General features: G+C 42.2%; 1 protein-coding gene across 1 annotated transcript in view; it reads right to left on the bottom strand.

Annotated features, from left to right (window-relative positions):
* The window catches only part of PCSK5 (proprotein convertase subtilisin/kexin type 5), a 455,082-nt gene that overhangs the window by 82,350 nt on the left and 351,070 nt on the right, over positions 1-21,662 (bottom strand). Inside the window, exons 21-24 of the mRNA XM_047102277.1 lie at positions 20,975-21,077; positions 15,222-15,358; positions 7,590-7,796; positions 4,022-4,090 (exon numbers count right to left, since the gene is read on the bottom strand). Coding sequence (XP_046958233.1) covers positions 4,022-4,090; positions 7,590-7,796; positions 15,222-15,358; positions 20,975-21,077 — 516 coding nt within the window. The remainder of the gene's footprint in view (positions 1-4,021; positions 4,091-7,589; positions 7,797-15,221; positions 15,359-20,974; positions 21,078-21,662) is intronic.

The raw sequence follows: 21,662 nt of genomic DNA, 5'->3' as shown, positions 1-21,662 counted from the left end.
CCAAATCTTATTTTATAATCAGGTGTCGCCTATTGCTATATCTCCAAATTAAAACAAAACCAAAAAAGGCACCTCAAAGCATCAAGTAAAAATGACTCCATTTACTTATTCTCTCAATTAACGAAGAAATATAATTTAGAAAACTTTGATTTATCTTAGTTACAATTTCCATTCAAGATACCAGCTAGGAAGAGAAAGAATTTTGCATCCAATCATTTTGGAACAAGAAGATATTATATAAAATGCTGTCTGTTTGCTTTCAGCCTAATAAAGAGGAGAAATCTAAGAGAGAACAGACTGGTGATTGCCAGAGGTAAAGGGTGAAGGATGTCAAAAGGAACAAAATTTTACTTCTAAAATGAATAAATCCTGGGAATATAATGTGTAGCATGATGGCTATAGTTAATAATACTGCATTGTATATGTGAAAGGTGCTAAGACAGTAGATTATAAAAGTTCTCATCACAAGAAAAAATAAGTCTGTAACTCTAAAATGACAGATGTGAACTAGACTTCTTGTGATGATCACAATGTCTATAAATATTGAATCATTACTTGAATCATTACACCTGAAACTAATGTAATTTTTGATGTCAGTTATATCTCAATAAAAAAGAAGAGAAATCTAACCCCATAATAATAAAAACACCCTCATTCCATCCTAGAATAGCAAATTCAATATTTTCTTCAAAATACAACAGCCACTTTTTGGTCATGTTTCCTTTTCTCTCCTCTTTTTGGTAAGTCTTCAGAATGATAAACAACTCCACCCAGGAACTAGACAAGATTGGAGTCAATCTGGAATTTGAGTTCTTTTTCATTGGGTATAAAAAATCTTACTCTCTAGTTGCGCTAAATATCTGGAAAGGAATAAAAAGCTCAGAAAAAAAAATCCACTATTTCCAACAACTAATCATTACATGGTGTAGAGAAAATGTCTCAAAGTGACTGATTTCACTTTTCTCTAACTCTTCTAGAGGTTGTCTGACTCTGGTTCAAAGATGAATCTACATTATTATTTTTTTTTTTTAATTTTTTTTTTTCAACGTTTATTTATTTTTGGGACAGAGAGAGACAGAGCATGAACGGGGGAGGGGCAGAGAGAGGGAGACACAGAATCGGAAACAGGCTCCAGGCTCTGAGCCATCAGCCCAGAGCCCGACGCGGGGCTCGAACTCACGGACCGCGAGATCGTGACCTGGCTGAAGTCGGACGCTTAACCGACTGTGCCACCCAGGCGCCCCGAATCTACATTATTAAAATGGGAGAAAGTCGAGTTTTCTCTAAAGGATGATATCCTGTCTCACAAGAAGAATCTGAGGAAAATCTATGGTACGTTATTCGTATCTTTTAAAATTTATATTTGCATTTTATTAAAATTATGAAATTTTATGGTTTACTAACCATGTCCTCTTCAGATCTCCCTAATGGTTCTAATATTTTATGAAAAGCTATTTATTTCTGCGCAGTGTGCTTTATTTTCCCTTCTTGGCCCATAAACAAAGTTTGAATAGAGAAAACATCATATCTAGATCCCTGGGTGTCTTGAGCTGCACATCTCCCCGCTAAGTTCCAGCAACTCTCAAATTCAATTCAACAAATATTATACATTTATTATATCCTAGGCCCTGCTGCTAGTTCTTTTGGTAGCACAGTGTATAAGTCATTGAGCTTATTCTAAGTAGTTTAGCGTCGAGGCAGAAAAATGTGTATGCACCAAATATTACGCAGGTCAGCTGTAAAGAGTATTATCGTTGGTTTGCAAATAAGAGGAGGAAAGAAAAGAGAATGAACTCAACTGCAGAGATCAACAGAGACCCCAGAAAGTGACAGCTGACCTCGGCCAGGACAGTCTAAAAATACACAAAGTCCAACACATAGAAACTTTATACATTAAGAGAAATTTTCTAATTTAAAATGAGAAATTAGCACTTAGAATGTTCTAGTCACTCTCCTGTGATTCCCACTGAACAGTGTAGCTCTCTCTATTCTGGCAGGTTGCCTTGTAAAAGACTTGGTTCAAGGTATGTCGCTTGTAACAGCCAGAGGGGGCCTTCTAGTGGGATCACAACCGTTGTCAGCTTTGAATTCCCAGTATTCCAGTGAGCCCTCAATGCTGTAGACAAAGTTTCTTAAAGGAGTGAATGAACTAAATATTTCAGTAGTACACTGCGGAGGGAGTGAAACGTTCTAATTTATCTCTTCTTACAAGTTGATTCTTTTGGATTTTGAGTCCCCAGATAGCCTAGGTCTGGTACAGATTTTATTTTTTCCCCAGGGGCTACACTCGGTCCCCTCTGTAGCCAGATCAGCTAAGGGAAGAGTGGGCACAGCGTGTATCCTTAGTGATCACGGTTGTCATTGTTTCCAAGTTTTGAGATTTTACAGAGAGGCAGACACACACCCACACCCACCCACACACATACACACCCCTTTCTGTGATACACAAAGATGCTAGCTAGCATGGTCACGCCACATACAATAATAGCAAAGGTTGAAATGGAGACCACAAAAGTTAGCTGGGATGCGAAACCTGATGAGACGATATGGTCTGAAGTAGGCAAAATGTGAAATCAAGACAGTCAAGACATTTATCCTGGCTCCCTGCAAGAAAGACCGCCTCCTATCACTTCACAAGGTATGCTGGAATTTGCTTATCTTTTCAACTTTAGTACTTTTATTACTTACGTTTAGGTCTATGTATGCTTCCCAGAAAATTAGCATTTTACCCTTAGATGGCTGATAAGCCTCTAAATGGAGCCCCTTCCTAAGTGTGATTTTCATTCTTATGTTTTATTTTCCAAAGCATATGCCCCATTTCACAGTGGCAGGTAATGGCAGGATGGTATTCAAGGTCCTAAAAACTCTGTTTTGTAGTTACAGATATTCTAGAAAATACATAATTTCCATTTAAGGTGGAAAGAATCCATGACAGTCATCAGATAAATGATAATTCATGTATAATATTTAAGAATTCAAGGACATCTATTAGGTAAAAACCAATAAAAATTCTACTTAATCCTGCCACAGTCTGACCCCTTGCAACCTCATGAGTGTTTGATGAAGCCTTGGCTTCACCAGGCAGCTTATTAGAAACGTAATTCTCAGGCCCTACCTAGACCTGTGAATCAGAATTTGCATTTTAACAAATCCCCCGTGGGATCTGTGTGCACATTAAAGTTTTAGAAGCAGACGTTAACCAATCATAGAGCTTCATGGAAATTCCATGAATAGAAATTACTCCATCAATCTTTAATTTAGGTTGGGTTTCCTTTCAAAGATCTACAGACCCAAATGTTAATTATTTTCAGTGACTTGACTAAGTTTACATTAAGATACATTCTTGGAATTTGGCGCCCTCCCTATATTTAATTTTACATCCAGTCCAACGATTCTGTGTGGTGTAGACTCCCTCTCCTCCTTTCCACTGGAGAACCAGGTATGCATGGGGAGAAAGGGATCAGTGATTTGAATTAGGGAAGTATACGGAAGACTGACAACTGTTTGTTGTACGGTGGGGATTTTAACTCACTGTCACCATGTTGCTTTCTTCTCAAAGGACTGTCTTAGGCTTCAACCAATAGAGTCATTCTGCAAAGGAAAATCCCTATACTCCTGACAAGTTTTTGTGAATCACATGCCAAGTGAGTTAGATTAATTAGGCATTTCTTTGCTTCAGTTCCTTTCTCCCACCATTGTTTCACTCCATATTTGTGACCTTAAGAAGCCAAGGAGAGGTCACGTCCTATGCAACTGGAAATATGGTTGCGGATGTCCCCCACTAGTTAGCTAACAACCAGAGGAAAAGATGCCTGTCCTTTCCTAAACTTGGGTTTCGTTAAGATAAGTGACCTCTCCTTTGCCTCAAAAGGGAACATGTCTTGCAGTGACCCTGTCTCATGGGAGTGAGCCTGCTTAGTGGGCATTGATGGTGACATTGGTGATAACAATGAGGATGTGTGGGGAAAAAGAAAAAAAATGCTATATCAACTCTTTAGGCAAAAAAAACCAAGTGGCATACCCAAGTTGCATCCCAGGCATCCTTCTTCACAAGGCACACACTCTCCATAGTCTGGGTCTTGGACTTCACCTGTACAAGAAGAGGGAGAAACACGATTCACTTTAGTGTTGGAGAAACATTAATTGCTGTGAAAATATATTGGTGTGTAGCTTATTTTCTGCCCCTTCTCTTTTCTCAGCGACAAAAAATTGTGATTCTTTTAGCTGTTTCTTTTAGTTTTTACCTCCAAATTTCTAAGTAACATGATTATGATGCTGCCTTGTGAGTTTATTCTTAGGCACTACCTGTAGTAGTAAAGAGTAGCTTTCTTTCGCCAATACTCCAACAAACACAGACATACGTTCCATCCTCCCAAGTTACAGATTTTGCTAGATTAATACTCAGCATTTATATTATGATTGTACTATTATTGTTCACGTTCTGATGACACTGAGGTTCTTTTTTTTAAATTTTTTAACATTTATTTATTTTTGAGAGACAGAGCATGAGTGGGGGAGGGGCAGAAAGAGAAGGAGACACAGAATCTGAAGAAGGCTCCAGGCTCTGAGCAGGCAGCACAGAGCCCCACGCTAACGCTGAGATCATGACCTGAGCTGAAGTCGGATGCTTAACTGAGCCACCCAGCTGCCCCAACATTAAGATTCTTGCACACCTTTTTGTTTTCTCTTGTGCTCATATCTGTCTGGTTTCTTTATTTGTTTTCTCAATATCTGTCCTTGATGCGTCCTCAACTGTACCCTAAGCAGAAATCTTCCCGCTATCGCATTAGTATCTTTTTCACCATCGTCCTGAAGATTCCTTTCATCCTCCTCCTTTGGATGAATTTTCTGGACCTTATATTTTCTTATTTCTTGTCCTATTTTTTTGGTGGAATACACCGTCTACAAATCATTTTCCCGAGAAAGGATGGATGCACGGGAGGTAAAGTTTTTGAAAACTTGCACGATTGAAAATAACGTTTTTTTCTGCCCTCACACGTGACTCATGGCTTGACCGAATTTAGGCTTTAAAAGAGAAATACTTTCTTTTCTCAGAAGTTTAAAGTTTTTGTTCCATTTTTATGTTTCAGTTTCCAGGATCGTTGAGAAGTTCAATGCCATTCTGATAGCCAATCCTTTTTTGTATGATCTCCTTTATTTTCCCCTAGAAGTTTTCAAGATTTTCCTCTTGCAGAAAAAAAAAAAAAAGTCTCAGATTTCCAGATTCTTACAATCACGTGTCTTGGTGTGTGTCCTTTTAAAATCCATTATATGCTGAACACGCAGAGGGCTTGTTCAATCCGGAAATTCATGTCCTTCCGTTCTGGGATTTTTCAGAATCAGTTCTTTGTTAATGTTCTCTCTCCTGTTTCTGCTGTTTACTCTGAAAAGCCTATATTATTTTTTTTTTTTTTTTTCAAGTTTTTATTTAAATTCTAATTAGTTAACATGTAGTGTAATATTGGTTTCTGGAGGAGAATTTCGTAATTCATCACTTATATCTAACACCCAGTGCTCATCACAACAAATGGCACCCTCAATGTCCATCACCCATCTAGCCCCTCCCCCCCCATCAACTCTCAGTTTGTTCTCTATCATTAAGAGTCTTTTATGGGAAAATCTATATTATTTGAAATTCCTGGGTGATCCTTTATTTTTCTTCCCTCGTCTCCCTTTTCTACGTTTACTTTTTCTTTTGGTTCTACTGTGTCAGTGACTTTAAAATTTTTATCTTTCTACCTCTCTTCTTCATTCTCATTCTCCTATAATTTTTTTCAAAACAATTTCCAAGATCATATTTTTATTTTCTGAATATTCTTTTTTAAATGTACTTTTAAAATTATGTGTTTCAAGTATACATTATAATTTGCTCTCTGTATATACTGCAAAGTGATCATCCCCCAAAATCTAGTTACCATCCATCACCCTACAATTGGTCCCCTTCAGCCCTTCTCCCACCCCCATGCCCCCTTCCCTCTGTTAATACCAATCTGTTCTCTGCATCCCTGAGTTCGTTTGTTTTGTTTCTCAGATTCTACATATGAGTGAAATCATGTGGTATTTGTCTTTCTCCTGAGTTATTCCACTTAGCATAATACTCTCATGGTCCATCCGTATTGTAAATGGCAAGATTTCATTCTTTTAAAAAATGGATCAACTTTATCCAGTCATCCTTTGATGAACATTTAGCTTGTTTCAGTTTCTTGGCTATTGTAAATACTGCTGTGATCGACATAGAGAGGCGTGTGTCTTTTCAAATTGGTGTTTTCATATTTTTTCGGGTAAAAACCCAGTAGTGGAGTAGTGGGATCAAATGGTAGTTTTATTTTTAATTTTTTGAGGAATATGCATATGTTTTCCATAGTGACTATGTCAATTTACATTCCTGCCAACAGTGTATGAGAGTTCCCATTTCTCTACATTTTCTCCAACACTTGTTATTTCTTGTCTTTTTGATAATAGCCATTCTAACAGGTGTGAGGTGATATCTCATCGTGGCTTTGATTTGTGTTTCCCTAAAAATTAGTGATGCTGAACATCTTTTAATGTGCTCGTTGGCCATGAATAAAAGTATTTATTTTTTTTTTAATGATTTATTTATTTTTGAGAGAGCACGAGCGGGGAAGGGGCAGGGATAGGGGGACAGAGGATCTGAAGGGGACAGAGGATCTGAAGTGGGCCATGTGCCGATAGCATTGAGCCCGACGTCGGGCCTGAACTCACGAACTGTGAGTTCATGACCTGAGCCAAAGTTGAGGGCTCAACCGACTGAGCCACCCAGGCACCCCCATACTTTGTCTTTTTAAATCTGCCTTTCTAAATCCTTTTTTTTTTTTTTAAGTTTTAAAGCCTATTAGTAAACACAAGCAGAAAAGGAATGAGTATCTCATTTATTCTACAAACATCTTGGAACTCTGCAGCATTAGACCAGGCATAATTCTTATATAGAGCAGAGAAAGTCTGTAGCATTCTTAGAGCAAAGAAAGTCTGTAGCATTCTTAATGGAAAGGAAAAAAAAAAAAAACCACTACAAGTCCTGTTTTCTAATTTCTGTCTTCCCATGTACGATAAGGGATTGGGCAATAGCAGTAACACATACGATTCATAGAACATTGAATATTTTCAAGTAGCTTTAGATAGGCTTATTTTCATTGGCTTCTCACAGGAACCATCGTGGTGCAATGCTCACCCTTTCACCCATGAAGAAAACAAGGCATAGAAAAATTAGACTGATTTCGCACAGGGTCCCGTACCTAGTAATGGGGAAGGAGAACGTTGTCAGGACTTTTAGGTTCTTATCTGATTTTCTCTCCATTATATCGTGCCCACGAACTCTCAATTCAAGATCAGTTTCTCTGTGATTAGTTGCATTCTTGTGTCTGTGGAATGTGTCTTGGGAAACCCAAAGAAAGGTGTGCGGAGGGAGAGAGAGGAGCAGTCATCACCGTCCCCACTGCACATACAGTCCCATAAAGTCATCCCGGGTGCCAACATTAAAACCTGGGACACAATGCAGATCTCTGGGACGTCCAGGGTATAGCTCCTCATGCTACATCCTGGGGCAAGACAGTGGCTCAGAGCAGACTTACCTTGTCCACACGCCAACTTCTGGCAGGTATGGTTGGTGGGCACTAAGAAGTAGCCTCCCGTGCATCGTACACAGATGTGTGCGTTGTGGCAAAGCTCACAGTCGTCAGGGCAGGGCAGGCAGGTGTGCCCCTCAGCAGGGTAATAGCCTGCTGGGCAGCTCTCCCAACACTCCCCCTGATACAGGAAGCGCTCCTGGCCATGCTTATCTGAACAGACAGAGGGGCAAGAAAAAGAAAGAAAATGTACGAAATTAACCAGGAAGCTAATATAACCTAAGATATATATATATATATTTTTTAAATGATGTAACTGAGTATTTTGGCTCCTCGGGGACCAGGAGTATATAAGAATTCATTTAATGAAAAGTACAATATCTATATCCTTATAGTAGAAGAGTTTTCATCGTGGGGAATAATTTTTCAACATTTTGTGTATTTGAGCCAATAGGGACTATTCCCTGGGATGTCACTGCAAAAGCAGAAACCACAGTCCGTGGCTAACTATGAGTCAGAATGTGTTTCATCTTCCCAAGGGCTCCTTTTGGTATCTGTGGAAGCTGTCAGACTTGGGGGCTGTAGAGATCCTGTGACAATAAACAAATGCTTACCGATAGACCCATTTTTGGAAGAGGGCAGTCTTTTAGAAAGAGTCTGAATTCTGTTGTCAAAATCACACGCTTGTGTTCACTGCCTAAAGTCTGAATTTTTGCAGAGGTACCAACTCCTATGAAGACAGTGTATTAAAGCGCTAGACCAAGCACAGCTTTTTGGTTCCTTGAATGGATTTTTGAAAGTCCTGAGCTTCTGACAACATTGGAGTCTACATGGGAAAAATAACCGTACGTCTAGTATAAGACTATGGGAATTTGGTTTGGGAGGGAATAGAAAATTCAAACCAATTATAAACTCACAGTTAACAAAAAAATCATTATAATAAGTGTGTGTGTGTGTGTGTGTGTATATATACATATATATATATATGACAAAATTAATATAGATGCTCCTAGAGGTCTCCTGCCCTCACCCTACTGGAGTCTTTGTTGACGCTGAGTGTGTTTAGGGCATCGATCTTCTCTGAATCACGTCTCCCATATGCTTCTGCCTCTGCAGAACGGCTGACCTGTGTTACCCAAAATAGCCGGAGTCGGGTGTTCACTTGTGATCTACCACATGAAGATCCAGAACTATTGACCTTCAAGGTGCGAGGCTGCTGAAATCTGTGGATGAAGATAGCGCTAACTCCATGTTGCACATGCAACAGAATCTTAACGTCAGTATAATGGATTGGACCACGTGAAATTGCAAACATTCACCTATTTTTGTGTCCGTACACTTGGCACTTTCAAATGATCTAACGTCATGTTTTGTCCTTAATTAAATCCCTAGTTCAAATCCAACTTAAAAATCACGCCCTTGAATCCTGGGCTCTTCTCTGTTTGTGATTTCATGCCAGGAGTCTGCTGGTTCCCATGGGGCAAAGAAGATAAAGAAAACTGCCATAGGGGTGGTGCACACAAGTTGCTCTACAACTTTGAGTTGGGGGAACGTTATCCTTTAAGGGAAGGAGAATGTTTGGGAGGATATGATGTGCATTTGGTGATTCTACAGCTACACGTCAAAACGGAGCACAAACCCCCGATCTGGCGGAACATGGACTCTTGAGACCACAAAAGGGTCAACCTTCCAAGCCATGTTCTTCTCAGACACATTATGAAACCCTAGCAAACCCCACGTCCACCAAGATTCATTCAGAAAACATCCTGTTTTTCGGAGGGCCAAACTTCTCAGATATAGGTAGGAAGATTTGAAGAGAACAGTGAAAAGTATGGTATTGGCACAAAAACAGACACATAGGCCAATGGAATAGAATAGAGAACCCAGAATTGGACCCAAAAATGTATGGCCAACTCATCTTTGACAAAACAGGAAAGAGTATCCAATGGAAAAAAGATAGTCTCTTTAGCAAATGGTGCCGGGAGAACTGGACAGCAACATGCAGAAGAATGAACCTGGACCATTTTCTTACACCATACACAAAAATAAACTCAAAATGAATGAAAGACCTAAATGTGAGACAGGAAGCCTTCAAAACCCTAGAGGAGAAAACAGGCAACAACCTCTTTGACCTCAGCTACAGCCATTTCTTACTCGACACATCTCCAAAGGCAAGGGAATTCAAAGCAAAAATGAACTATTGGGACCCCATCAAGATAAAAAGCTTCTGCACTGCAAAGGAAACAATCAACAAAACTAAAAGGCAACTGACGGAATGGAAAAAGATATTTGCAAATGACATATCAGATAAGGGGTTAGCATCCAAAATCTGTAAAGAACTTATCAAACTCCACACCCGAAAAACAAATAATCCAGTAAAGAAATGGGCAGAAGACATGAATAGACACTTTTCCAAAGAAGACATCCAGATGGTCAACAGACACATGAAAAGATGCTCAACATCACTCACCATCAGGGAAATACAAATCAAAACTACAATGAGATACCACCTCACACCTGTCAGGATGACTAAAATTAACAACACAAGAGACAACAGGTGTTGGAGAGGATGTGGGGAAAGGGGAACCCGCTGGCACTGTTGGTGGGAATGCAAACTGGTGCAGCTGCTCTGGAAAAGAGTGTGGAGGATCCTCAAAAAATTAAAAATAGACCTACCCTATGACCCAGCAATAGCACTCCTAGGAATTTACCCAAGGGATACAGGAGTGCTGGTGCAGAGGGGCACTTGTACCCCAGTGTTTATAGCAGCGCTTTCAACAGTAGCCCAGTTAGGGAAAGAGCCTAAATGTCCATCAACTGATGAGCGGATAAGAAAAGATGTGGTTTATATATACGATGGAATACTACTTGGCAATGAGAAAGAAGGAAATCCTGCCATTTGCCACAACGTGGATGGAACTGGAAAGTATTATGCTGAGTGAAATAAGTCAGAGAAAGACAGATACCGTATGTTTTCACTCATATGTGGATCCTGAGAAACTTAACAGGAACCCATGGGGGGAAGGAAGGGGAAAAACGAGGTACAAACAGAGAGGGAGGCAAACCACGAGACTCTTAAATACAGAGAACAAACTGAGGTTGGAGGGGGGGTTGGGGGGAGAGGAAAAATGGGTGATGGACATTGAGGAGGGCACTTGCTGGGATGAGCGCTGGGTGTTGTATGGAAGCCACTTTGACAATAAACTATATTTTAAAAAATGAAGAGAACAGTGAGAAGCTCCTCCCTCTTCCATCCGGCAATTGCTGTACGTTCCCTACATCCTCGTGCGACATCCCCCCTGGGTCCAGAGGCTTGGCGACAGCCGGGCATATAATGAATTCTTTTTTTTTTTTTTTAATTTTTTTTTTTCAACTTTTATTTATTTTTGGGACAGAGAGAGACAGAGCATGAAAGGGCGAGGGGCAGAGAGAGAGGGAGACACAGAATTGGAAACAGGCTCCAGGCTCTGAGCCATCAGCCCAGAGCCCGACGTGGGGCTCGAACTCACGGACGGTGAGATCGTGACCTGGCTGAAGTCGGACGCTTAACCGACTGCGCCACCCAGGCGCCCCGATGAATTCTAAATACGTATTTGTTGAATGAATGAATGAATGAGTGGCTAAGTGCATGAATATTTAGCAGTAGCCCTACTTTCCATACCGATTTGGATCAGCAACCTAAAACTAAAAAGTAACGATGATGGGCTCAGATATCAGAAGCGATGTTCTCCCATCCCATTTGTATTGTTCAGACATGGCTTTATTATTTGAACCACTTTGGGTATTACAATTTGAGTTTAAAAAACAGACTTGGATGGTCTTGGGATTTAAAGTACATGGACCCTGGGGCGCCTGGGTGGCGCAGTCGGTTGAGCGGCCGACTTCAGCCAGGTCACGATCTCGCGGTCCGTGAGTTCGAGCCCCGCGTCAGGCTCTGGGCTGACGGCTCATGCTCTGTCTCTCTCTGTCCCAAAAATAAATAAACGTTGAAAAAAAAATAAAATAAAGTACATGGACCCTGTAAAGGAGTTCACATAGATGCCTGGATCCTGGGCAGCTCTCCCCACAGGTTTGGTCCAGGGTTGCACCAAGATTTGCTCACATTTCTAATAGCCTGGGTCGTATGGCAGCTCATTTAGCTCTGGCTGATAATTTGGATATCCCGTTGATCTAAATACCATGCATAAATGGCTGGCTACTTGCCCAGAGTCTCAGAATTTAAATTATTGTGATGATATATAAGAGAAGCTGGTTCTAACAGTAGAAGGGGGGGATATTTTTGCTGGGTGCTACACCTCATGTGATCATATGAAACAAGATATAAAGTGCGAGAAACTCTGAGAGGGGTTCCGATTGGCTTTCGTTTACACGTGAGAGCAATTCGCTATTTCCCGAGCATCTCTTACGGCTAAGTTTCGTCACAAGAGAAGATAGACTAATGTGAAGATGCCACATGTCTTCGGGAAGAAAGGAAGGTTGAAGGCGGAAGGCAAGAGGGGGAAAAAAGGATTGCGGGAAAGGATGAAAGAAAGGCCGAGGGACCCTGAAAGTAAACCGTGTGAAGTCCACTTCAACGTGTTTCTTACTGTAGCTGCTGGGGTTGGGGGGGTCGATTTTAGCTTTGCGTTGGTTCAGTTTGGTAGAGAACAAATCTGGAAAAGAACTTAGAGTGAATCTTCACCAACAGAGCGGAGCTGGCGGTTGGCACCTCCAAAAGGATTCAGACCTAAATTCTTAACAGCGTTACAATTGCACAAAGGTGAGATTTCTCCAGACTGATGGGAAACGCTGATGGTGTGTAGATGGACTCCCTAGTCAGAGGGTTTCAGGCTTTTATTAAAGCCTGCGGATACGGAACTGCGTCTGTCCAGTCATCCCTTGTTGTTAGCACGGTTTCACCTGCTGGCTGTGCTAATACAAGTATGAGGGACACCGTGCTCTTAAGAGGAGAGAACCCTGCTAATCAGAGCTTGCTCAACAGTACCCTCTCCAGCAAGCCTTTTCTGCTGGCTCATAGCTGAAAGTGATGCTTCTTCTCTGACTTGTGGTAGGATGCCTTCCTTCATTTGGTCTTTAATATATTCTCGTTTTACAATACCTAACCACAACCCTCTCTGTTAGAGCGTCCACTCCTTGAGGGCAGGCGTCATACAGTCTTTTAGTGCATTTTCCACGGCAGCTCTGTGTAGCAACCTGTACGTGCGAGAGTTACGGTGCAATTTTGTGAAGACGGGGAGTAAATCGACTTTTAGACAAAAAATGCAGAGGAGACATCAAAGCGTTTTATGTGTGGACTGGTCCACGTAATTACAGGATGCTGCAAACATTTCAGACATTTGTTCAGTATTCAAGTGAATCCTTAATTTTGTACTATGCGTGAAGATTTAGTATGTTTCAAGTGTGCAAGGGATTTTGGATGCCGTCTTGTCTATGTGTCCCCTCTCCTTTTCTTTGCTTTTCTTTTCTCTTTTCTCTCTTCTCTTCTCTTCTCTTCTCTTCTCTTCTCTTCTCTCTTTCTTTTCTTTTCTTTTCTTTTCCTTTCCTTTCCTTTTCTTTCTTTCCTCTTTTCTTTTTCTTTTCTTTTCTTTTCCTTTCCTTTTCTTTTCTTTTCTTTCTTTTCTTTCCTCTTTTTTTTCTTTTCTTTTCCTTTCCTTTCCTTTCCTTTCCTTTCCTTTCCTTTCCTTTCTTTTCCTTCCTCTTTTCTTTTTTTCTTTTCTTTTCTTTTCCTTTCCTTTCCTTTCCTTTCCTTTTCTTTCTTTTCTTTCCTCTTTTCTTTTCTTTTCTTTTCCTTTCCTTTTCCTTTCCTTTCCTTTCCTTTCCTCTTTTCTTTTCTTTTCTTTTCTTTTTTTCTTCTACAAACAAGGAGAGACTTAAAGAGGTGGAGAGACTGGTTTAATATCTTCTAGTTCATCAGTAACCAAGCAGGAAGTAGGTCCCCTCGTGGCTGGTTCTGGCATTCTTTCTCCTGAACCATTGATTCAGTTACATTGTGGGCCTTCCACCTGCCGAATGCTCTCCTCGCACTCGAGCTGGTGCTCAGTTAGACGCTGTCCGCTGCTCTTATAGGACATAGAGCTTTACGGACAAGACAGATATCAAGTTTGAGGACACCTGTAAAGGGGTTAAGTGGAGGGTCTCAGGATACACGTATGGAGCAGTCCCAACTGAGACAGGAGATTGGGGCAGCCCTCGTGGAGGGAATGAAGTTGACACGGAGACCTAAAAAGTAAACAGAGGCCAGGCAGACAGCGAGTGGGGAACATCTCCAGTGAAGCGGTTTTGCATCTCGAGAAATTCACATGCCCACAGGAGGAAGTAGGTGCAAATAATGAGTGGTAACAGTAGCAGTAAGGGTAGTAGTTAATATTTACTGAGTACTTTTCATGTGGCCAGCCTGGTTTTAAGTGATTTGGTATTTTATCTCATTTAATTTCATTTCATTTTCATAATAACCTTAAAAGTAGAAACCCTTTATCACCCTCTTCGAGGTGAGGAAGGACACAGAAGGAGCAGCCTCGCGAGAAAATTTGACATAGATCCATTTTGTTTACGTAAGAAACGCAAAAAAAAAAAAAAAATTAACTTGCACCAAGAAATGCGTTGTCCCCCATTTTCCTGCAAATGCATGCTGCTCGCGATTTGTTCTTCATTTTTCTTGGCTTTATCACAAGCAAGAATAAAGATGAATCATTCTTTTTTCCCCGGGACAAAACAAAAACAGAAGCAAGAACGAAAGCCCGGGTTGTTCTTTGAAAGTTTTCAATATTTAAGAAAAAGTTTATTTATTTTGAGAGAGAGAAGGAGTGGGAGGGGCAGAGAGGGAGGGATAGAGAATCTCAAGCAGGCCCCACGCGGGCAGCGCGGAGCCCTACGTGGGGCTTGAACACGCGAACTGTGAGATCATGACCTGAGCAGAAGCCAAAAGTCAGACGCTTAGCTGACTGAACCACCCAGGTGCCCCTGAAATTTACCAATTCTTAAACACAGCTTAAATGTTAAAAGTATCATGGGAGTCAAATAAAATATGAACCTGACTCATGTGAGGTCAACGTTGGGGGCAGGCGTATGAGGGGAGTCAAGGGTCAACCTGCAGAGGACCTTTGAGATCACGAAGTATAATCCAGTGACAGCAGAGACTTAGACTTTTTAAGGTGGGACACAAAAAGTTCTATTTTTGTGTTGAAACCATTCCTTTGTTTCTACAGTAGGGCTCTGACCGCTTCTAAATGGCATAGCTCAGGGCTGAAGAGACCTTAACACAGCATCTATTTCAATATTTCTCTTAAAGACTGAGTCCATCTTCCTTAACATCCTAGCTTTTCACTTTGACCTCAGGAAATCTTAGCTTCACTGTCTCATGTCTAACACCATGTCTGCATGACCTTTCTTTCCCCTTCTCCAGAAAGACACCTCTTAGCTTCTCTCTCATCTCCTTAGGGGCAGTGAGTCTGTGTCTACAATAATGTGAACTCGTTTCCTGACGAGAAGGAGAAGCTTCAAGGTCATACACACTCTCCAGTGAACGGCCGCCTAATAACCCCTTGTCCCCGGAGATGAGGCTTCTGAGTCAAACCAAATTATGGCCAGTGGGAGAACAGGTTTGAGGAAAGGAAGAAGAGAAGAGCCGGATTTCCTCACCTACTCCACAGGAAGTGCAGTTGGAAGGCTCATTTCCTTGGCATTCTTGGCAGGTGTAATGGCACAAATGGCATTGGTTCTGAAATTCAAATTTCCCTGAGGGACATTTGAAAACGCAGTGGCCATGGTCAAAAATCCTAGAGAAAGAGCAGATTTCAGAGTTTGTAAGGGTGACTTTCTGGAATGGCTGTAAGTGTTAGGACATGTGGTGTTCACGTTTCGCTGCACAGACTTGGTTTCATCGTTCCAGAGACAGGGGCGAATGCCTGGGACTGATCATCTTAGAACATGTGGAATATTAGTCATGTACCCATCCTTGGCCCAAGGTTTGGACCCAACAGCAGGCATGCCAGAAACTGGCTCAGGATGCAACCGTGATTCTGGTTCCAAACAAGCTAACCAATGCCTGCAGGGATTAAACCCATATTGTGGGGCCCGGCCAAACGTAGTCAACAATCAGATGGAGGTCTTTAAACTTTCAAGACATTAAATAGGCCTCTATTCCTTTAGTTATCAGCATGCCCACACTTTACAAGGGAGATGTCAACATCAAGGGCTCTCAAAGGGTAGAACGAAACACTGTCCTGTAGCTTACATGCTACTTATAAACTTGGCCTATGCACATGGCAAGTGATCAATGAACTGATTTTGAGGGTCATTTTTGCAAGCACTTCTTGATGTATCAAGTACCATTTCTTTTTTTAAATTTTGTTTGCAAACACCTACAAGGACCCCCCAGATGGGATAGCGTGTGGGCTTATCAAACCTTTGACTTTATACACATACAATCCATATCACAGTATTTTCCTCGTTTTGCTTCTTTTCTTCCTTTGCAAAGTAATTCCAAGAGCAAATGTGGTTAAGTAAGTGGTAGCCAAGAATTTGGCTCTTTCAGATACAGAATGTTCCCCAAGTGCTAGAGTCAGATAGGTAATATGGATAGATGGAGTGAGCTGTAGGGCTCCACCCCCAGAGTTTCTAATTCAGTCGTCTTTGGGGGAGGGAGCTGAGAATTTGTGGTTTTTCAATTCCTGGGTGGTGCTCATGCTGGTCTAGGGAGACATTTTGAGAGCCACTGTTTTCCCTTCAGCAGAAAAATGAGACAGAACGGAGTACTGTGGAATCTGTTAAATGATTCCTAAGTAACACCAGCAGTGCCCAATTGGGTCCGTTAGAGCTTCCTTCCGGTAGTCATTACTGTATCCCTTGTGAGGTGACCTGAGCCTGTAGTGCGCCTGTCTCCCCCGAGGGTATGACGTTGGCATCCAGGCCTGAGAGAGTGGAGGGCCTGTCAGCAAAGGTAAGGCTTCTTTCTCTCTCTACCACCTCCTTCCACCCAAGCTGGATGTATCGTGGAAGGTCAGGTGTAGGCCCGGGGTGCCCTGGCTTGGCTGAATCCCACCATTTCCATAGCTAGAGGCAGCCGTGAACTGGAAATGGGCATTTCAGTCACGGGTTGGGAGGAAGTTGGAGCAGGAGCAAGGCGACCTGACCTAGCGTGTTGCTTGCAATCTTCCAATGCGTCGCCCCGAGAGCCCGTGTCATTTGCATGTGTTGGGAACAATGGGAAAGCCACCTGGTTCTTGCGTTCTCCACCTTTCAGGTTCTGGTCACCATCCCCAGCGCTCCTGGAGTGAGCCATCCTTTTGGCCACTGAAGAGCCTGGAGTCCCAGCCCTAAACAGACACGTAGGCACATCTGTTCGTCCGTGTCAAAACAGATGCCCTGCACCATGGTGTATAATGAGAAGGCTGTGCTCCCAGCCCAGACTTGAGTTGACGGCACTAATGCGAACTGGGAATATCCCAGCCCCACCCTGGCTCTGGTTTCTGAGCTAGAAGATTTTTCAAGGAATAATTTGGATGGGACTATCTAAAAAAAAAAAAAAAACAAAAAAAAAAACAAAACAAAACAAAAAAAACAAAACACCAAAAAACCAAAAAAACCTCCCTTTAAGAAAAACTGCGTAAGAGCTTTCTGAGGTTTTTAAACAAGGAAGCTGCTAGATGCTCTCCTGGAAGGGAGAATGGGGACATTTGTTTGTGAGGATTCTTACCCCCCCTCCCGCCCCCCCCCCCCCCGCTAAACTCAGTTGAAAAAGGGATGAAAAGTGTATCATTATGTTTGTCTTTTATAGAAAGAGATGACGGATTTGTTTAGGGGGAAATCATTTCTCTTGGGAGAGGTGATCTAATACTCTCCATGATGGGAACCATTTAGAAGCATCCAGAACGTGGGGGTGGTGGGCTGGAGAGCGAAGCCGATGGTGTAATACTTCTGTGTTTATGTATGGAGGAGGCTGCATTTCTCACTTGAGTACTTGATTTTAAGGAAATGCCAAGCACATAATTGTGCTTTGAAATACCTTGCTTTCATATCGACCCTAAGGAAAGCACAGGCGATATACACAGTTTGTTGTTGTTGTTGTTTTAATATAAGAACGTGATTCTTTTTAGAGATCTAAAAAGAGAAGGAAAACCATCATGCTTAGGTAAAGGCACTGAATTACATCATCCCCTCCATCCCCCATCCTCGTCAAGGAAAATTGCTAAGGAGCTTGAGAAAAGTACCATTTTAAGTGGCACAGATTTTTCCACTGACAGCAACAAATCTTCCCTAACGGAGGAGAATAGATACCCCGCTCTGGGCTCCATGGGGCTGATGACAATTTCCTTTAAAGCCAACTCAAGCCATCTCTAGGACAGCCAGTCATCCAATCTGTGGATTTCTGAGAGAGTCAGGCCAGCTAATCTCTGCAGGGGAGGCATTTCTTCTCCCAAGTCACACATGTTCTTAGCCTTTTCGTAAGCAGTGAACCATTTCAGAGCAGTGAACAGCGCTTATGGAAAGGAAGGACTTGGCAAAACCAAGTGCTAAAGAGTTGGGCAGAGGTAATGTTCTCAATATTGGCACTAAATTTTCTAGACATCCAAGTGTGTGTGTCGTGTGTGTGTGTGCACACGCGCGTGTGCGTGTGGTGGAATTGGAACAGAAGAGCTGGAACGTCAGGGTTAGCTGATCCTCTCTGCTGGTTATTGGTTTGGCCTAAATAAGCTATCACAAGGGCCCTTAGTATAATTGCTTGGTTCTTTAATGTTAAAGCAATGAAATCTGGCCAAAAAAGTCTTTCTTTACCCCTGAATGCAGTGAAACAGGTCAAACAAAACATTTGAGGGTGGGTCGGAACAGAAGTAACTTTTAATGCTTTTAATGAGTTCATCGGGTCTATAACTCCTTCAGTTCTGGGTTGGGCAACCAGCTTGGGCCATCAAGATCATGGCCTTGCAAGGGTAAGCATGTTGTTGCAAGTGCCGAAGGGGGCACTCACTTCTTGCAAATTTTCAGTGGTCTCTAAGATGCTAAACCCAAGAGTTTCTGGAAATGTAAAGAGAGAACTAGAATGTGAAGAGAGGGCTTCCTAAAGTTTGATTTCCTAAAGTTGGAAGTTATTTGAACTTCAGGATTACATTATTTTTTTAAAATGTGTCAAGGGAAAATGTAAACATACTTAAAATAAGTATACATACAGGACGTAACAGTACCCTTCCCCCTGTATTCACCTCGCAATTTCAGTACATGGCCAATATTTATATTCCCATCAATTTACTTCCCTCCCATATTATTTTGAAGTGAACCCATAGTTAAATATTAACACTCCTCTCTTAGATAAAAACTCCTTTAGGGATGATCTTTTCTCTACCAGGACTAGAGCTATCCCACCGTCCTGATTATTCTGTTTGTCTCCTTACCCCTAACGCTTGCCTCAGATCCATTTTTTGTCATTCTCTGTCCTGCTGTGTCCTGTGCCCACTGGAAACTGCCTTCCCGAGCTCTTTACCTGAGCTACCTGTAAGTATCCGCCGAATGGATCTGATTCCACTCAGGGAAACGCTTTGGAAAAGACTTAAGAAAAATACGTTGCTGCCCAAATAAGTCAACACCATCATCTTTCAAAATAGTTGTTTTTTTGTTTTTTGTTTTTTTTTTCTCTTCATCCTTGTTCTAGGAAAATGCAGGTGAACAAGAGTCAGGTGAACAAGAGGTAGTTCATTGCCAAGACATGATGCCCTTTCTTGCACATATTTGCAAGTTATTTTCCTCAAGGAAGAGACATGAGCAAAATGGAGTGCTCAGGGAGACGAGCAAAATATTCTTCCTGGGAAACAAGATGTCCTTGAGAGGACACCTTAATTCAAGATCCACGCACACGCTTTTCTTTCTCCAAGAGCTAAATCGTGGGCTGCTTAAGACAGTTACACTACCCCAATGGCCGTGGAGCTGTATCTCCTTTCGTGTACCAGTGGGTTTCAGTTTTTTAAATGGCTAGTTATGGTCGTAGAGTTTTTTTCTCACTTTTGATGAGCCTCAGACAGTCATGACTCTTGCAGTATATCCTGGACGATGGTAGCTGCCTTAGTAAACGAATGCTAGTAAGTTCCCTTAGTTCAAAGATGTCCAAACATGGAGTGGAATTTGACTGTTGATGCGGTAAGGAGTTAGGAGAAAGAGGACGCATATTCAGAATGATGTCTCTACCGAAGAGTATGTCTTGAAACTGCTTTAAGGCAAACCCAATATTTAGAGGCATAGATATCTTGAAGAGACCTTTGGAAAATGTCACCGCAGTTAGCACTGAAAGTTCTTAAAGCGGTTCTTGTGTGCCTGTTCCCTTTCCTCCCTCCATCTGTGCCTTCCTTCTTTCTCCTCCTGAGGGAGCTATTTGGAAAGCCAAGCCCATGATGTTGATTACACACTTTATCAAATTCGATTCAAGGCACATGTCTTGAATTGTTACTATGTGTCGATCACTGTGGGGGAAGAGGGAGACTAACCCACACGATTCCCTCTCAGGATATTCTAGTCCTGAGGACAAATGAAATGAAATGGCGGTTGTCCAAAACAGAGGGAATGTCCATCCTAGGGATTCACCTGATGCTGGAACAGCCTCGTCATACTGGTCTGGAGAGAGACTGCTTCCTACGTATTTAGCAGAGTGGTGATGGGGCTATTCATTCGAACATTCAGTCGGCCAAAATATTAAGTGCTCCACTCAGAGGAGTGTTGACCAAGAGTCCAACAGGCTTCCAACTCTCTCCACTAGAAATTCCCAGTGGATTAGCAGAGCTCCTCGTCCCATTCCAATACTTGTTATTTCCCCATCCGTTCAGCTACCAAACATTTATCGAGTGCCTACTGTTTTCCTTGCACTGTGATAGGTGATGGAGATACAAAGGTGAGTATTTCAAGGGACTAATGGAAATACAGCCCATCTATAGAGATACCAAGACTTGTAACTTAATGTTTCAAAATGTCACCGGTGCTCTTATAGAAGTTTATACAGAGCACAGGAAAATATAAAGAGAAGGTTAATTCTGCGAAGAGATCAAAATACCTCTGTAGAATAATTCACCCTTGAACTGACTCTAGAAAAATGAGTAGATATTTGATCAGCAGATGGAGATAATGGGTGTGCAGAAGGGGTTGTAGTTGTCAAAGGCACCGTCGTCTTCATGGATGAAAGCCTCTCTAGTGTCCCGGGAGCTGGTTCTGGCGGGGGGTACTGGGCATCATGGAGAGAAGATGTTACAGAGGTGCGCTGTGGCCAGACCGTGGGGAGTTTTTGTGTCATGGAAAGGTGTTTGGTTCTTTTTCCTGCAGGCCCAAGGGGGTGTCTTTAAGGTCGTAAACGCCTCCTCTCTCCAACCTGCCACCCATGAGCTCCCAACCACAGGAGGTACTGAAAGGCCACTCACCTTGTGACAGGGCAGCCAGTGCAGTCTTCCTGAGTGAGCCCCCAGCACTTGGCACACGAGGCGTCACAGATCTGGCAGTGGCCATGCTCATCGATGTATTCTCCTAGGGAACAAAACCTAATTGTTTACCTCGTTTCCACATGGCAGCGCTGCCTCGGCCGTCAGTCTGAGAGTAGCCACATCGCTCCGTGGCTGCCCGAAAGCAATGGAAACAACACAGAGAGGAGACCTTGGATGGCTTCAGTTGCCGGTCTAAGTCCTGACCTTATAATAACAACTGCTCCTCTCCCAAGGGCCTTGGAATTTGGAACCTCAAAAAGTTATGAGGCAATGACATAATTTTGGATCTAGTCAACATGTGTTACGGATTAAATAAGTACAGAGAGGCCAAGGGGGGCTTCTCATAGGACCCCTTTACTGAGCTCCTTCTGACTTGCCTGTTAACGGCTGAGAATGCTTGGACCCCAGAGACCTCCGTTACAGCCTTGGTTCAAGTCAAGCAACAAGCAGGACCCACCCACAACTCTGGGGTTATTATGGTAACTAGTCAAGAAGGGGAGTCAAAGCTTGGGTAACATTTGACAGATGTGAGCTGCATCTCACCCTGAAAGAGTAACAATGAAGAGATAGCCACAGAATTCTTCACTTATTTGGAAAGTATCCTTCCCAAGGAAAAACACGTAGGAGG

The sequence above is a fragment of the Lynx rufus genome, unplaced genomic scaffold (genome assembly GCF_022079265.1).
Source record: "Lynx rufus isolate CCGP_SWC_20201006 ecotype Redwood Valley unplaced genomic scaffold, mLynRuf1.p SCAF_10, whole genome shotgun sequence".
NCBI classification, from domain to species: Eukaryota; Metazoa; Chordata; class Mammalia; order Carnivora; family Felidae; genus Lynx; species Lynx rufus.
The sequence above is the reverse complement of the archived record's forward strand: the minus strand, read 5'-3'. Positions and strand labels throughout refer to the sequence as shown.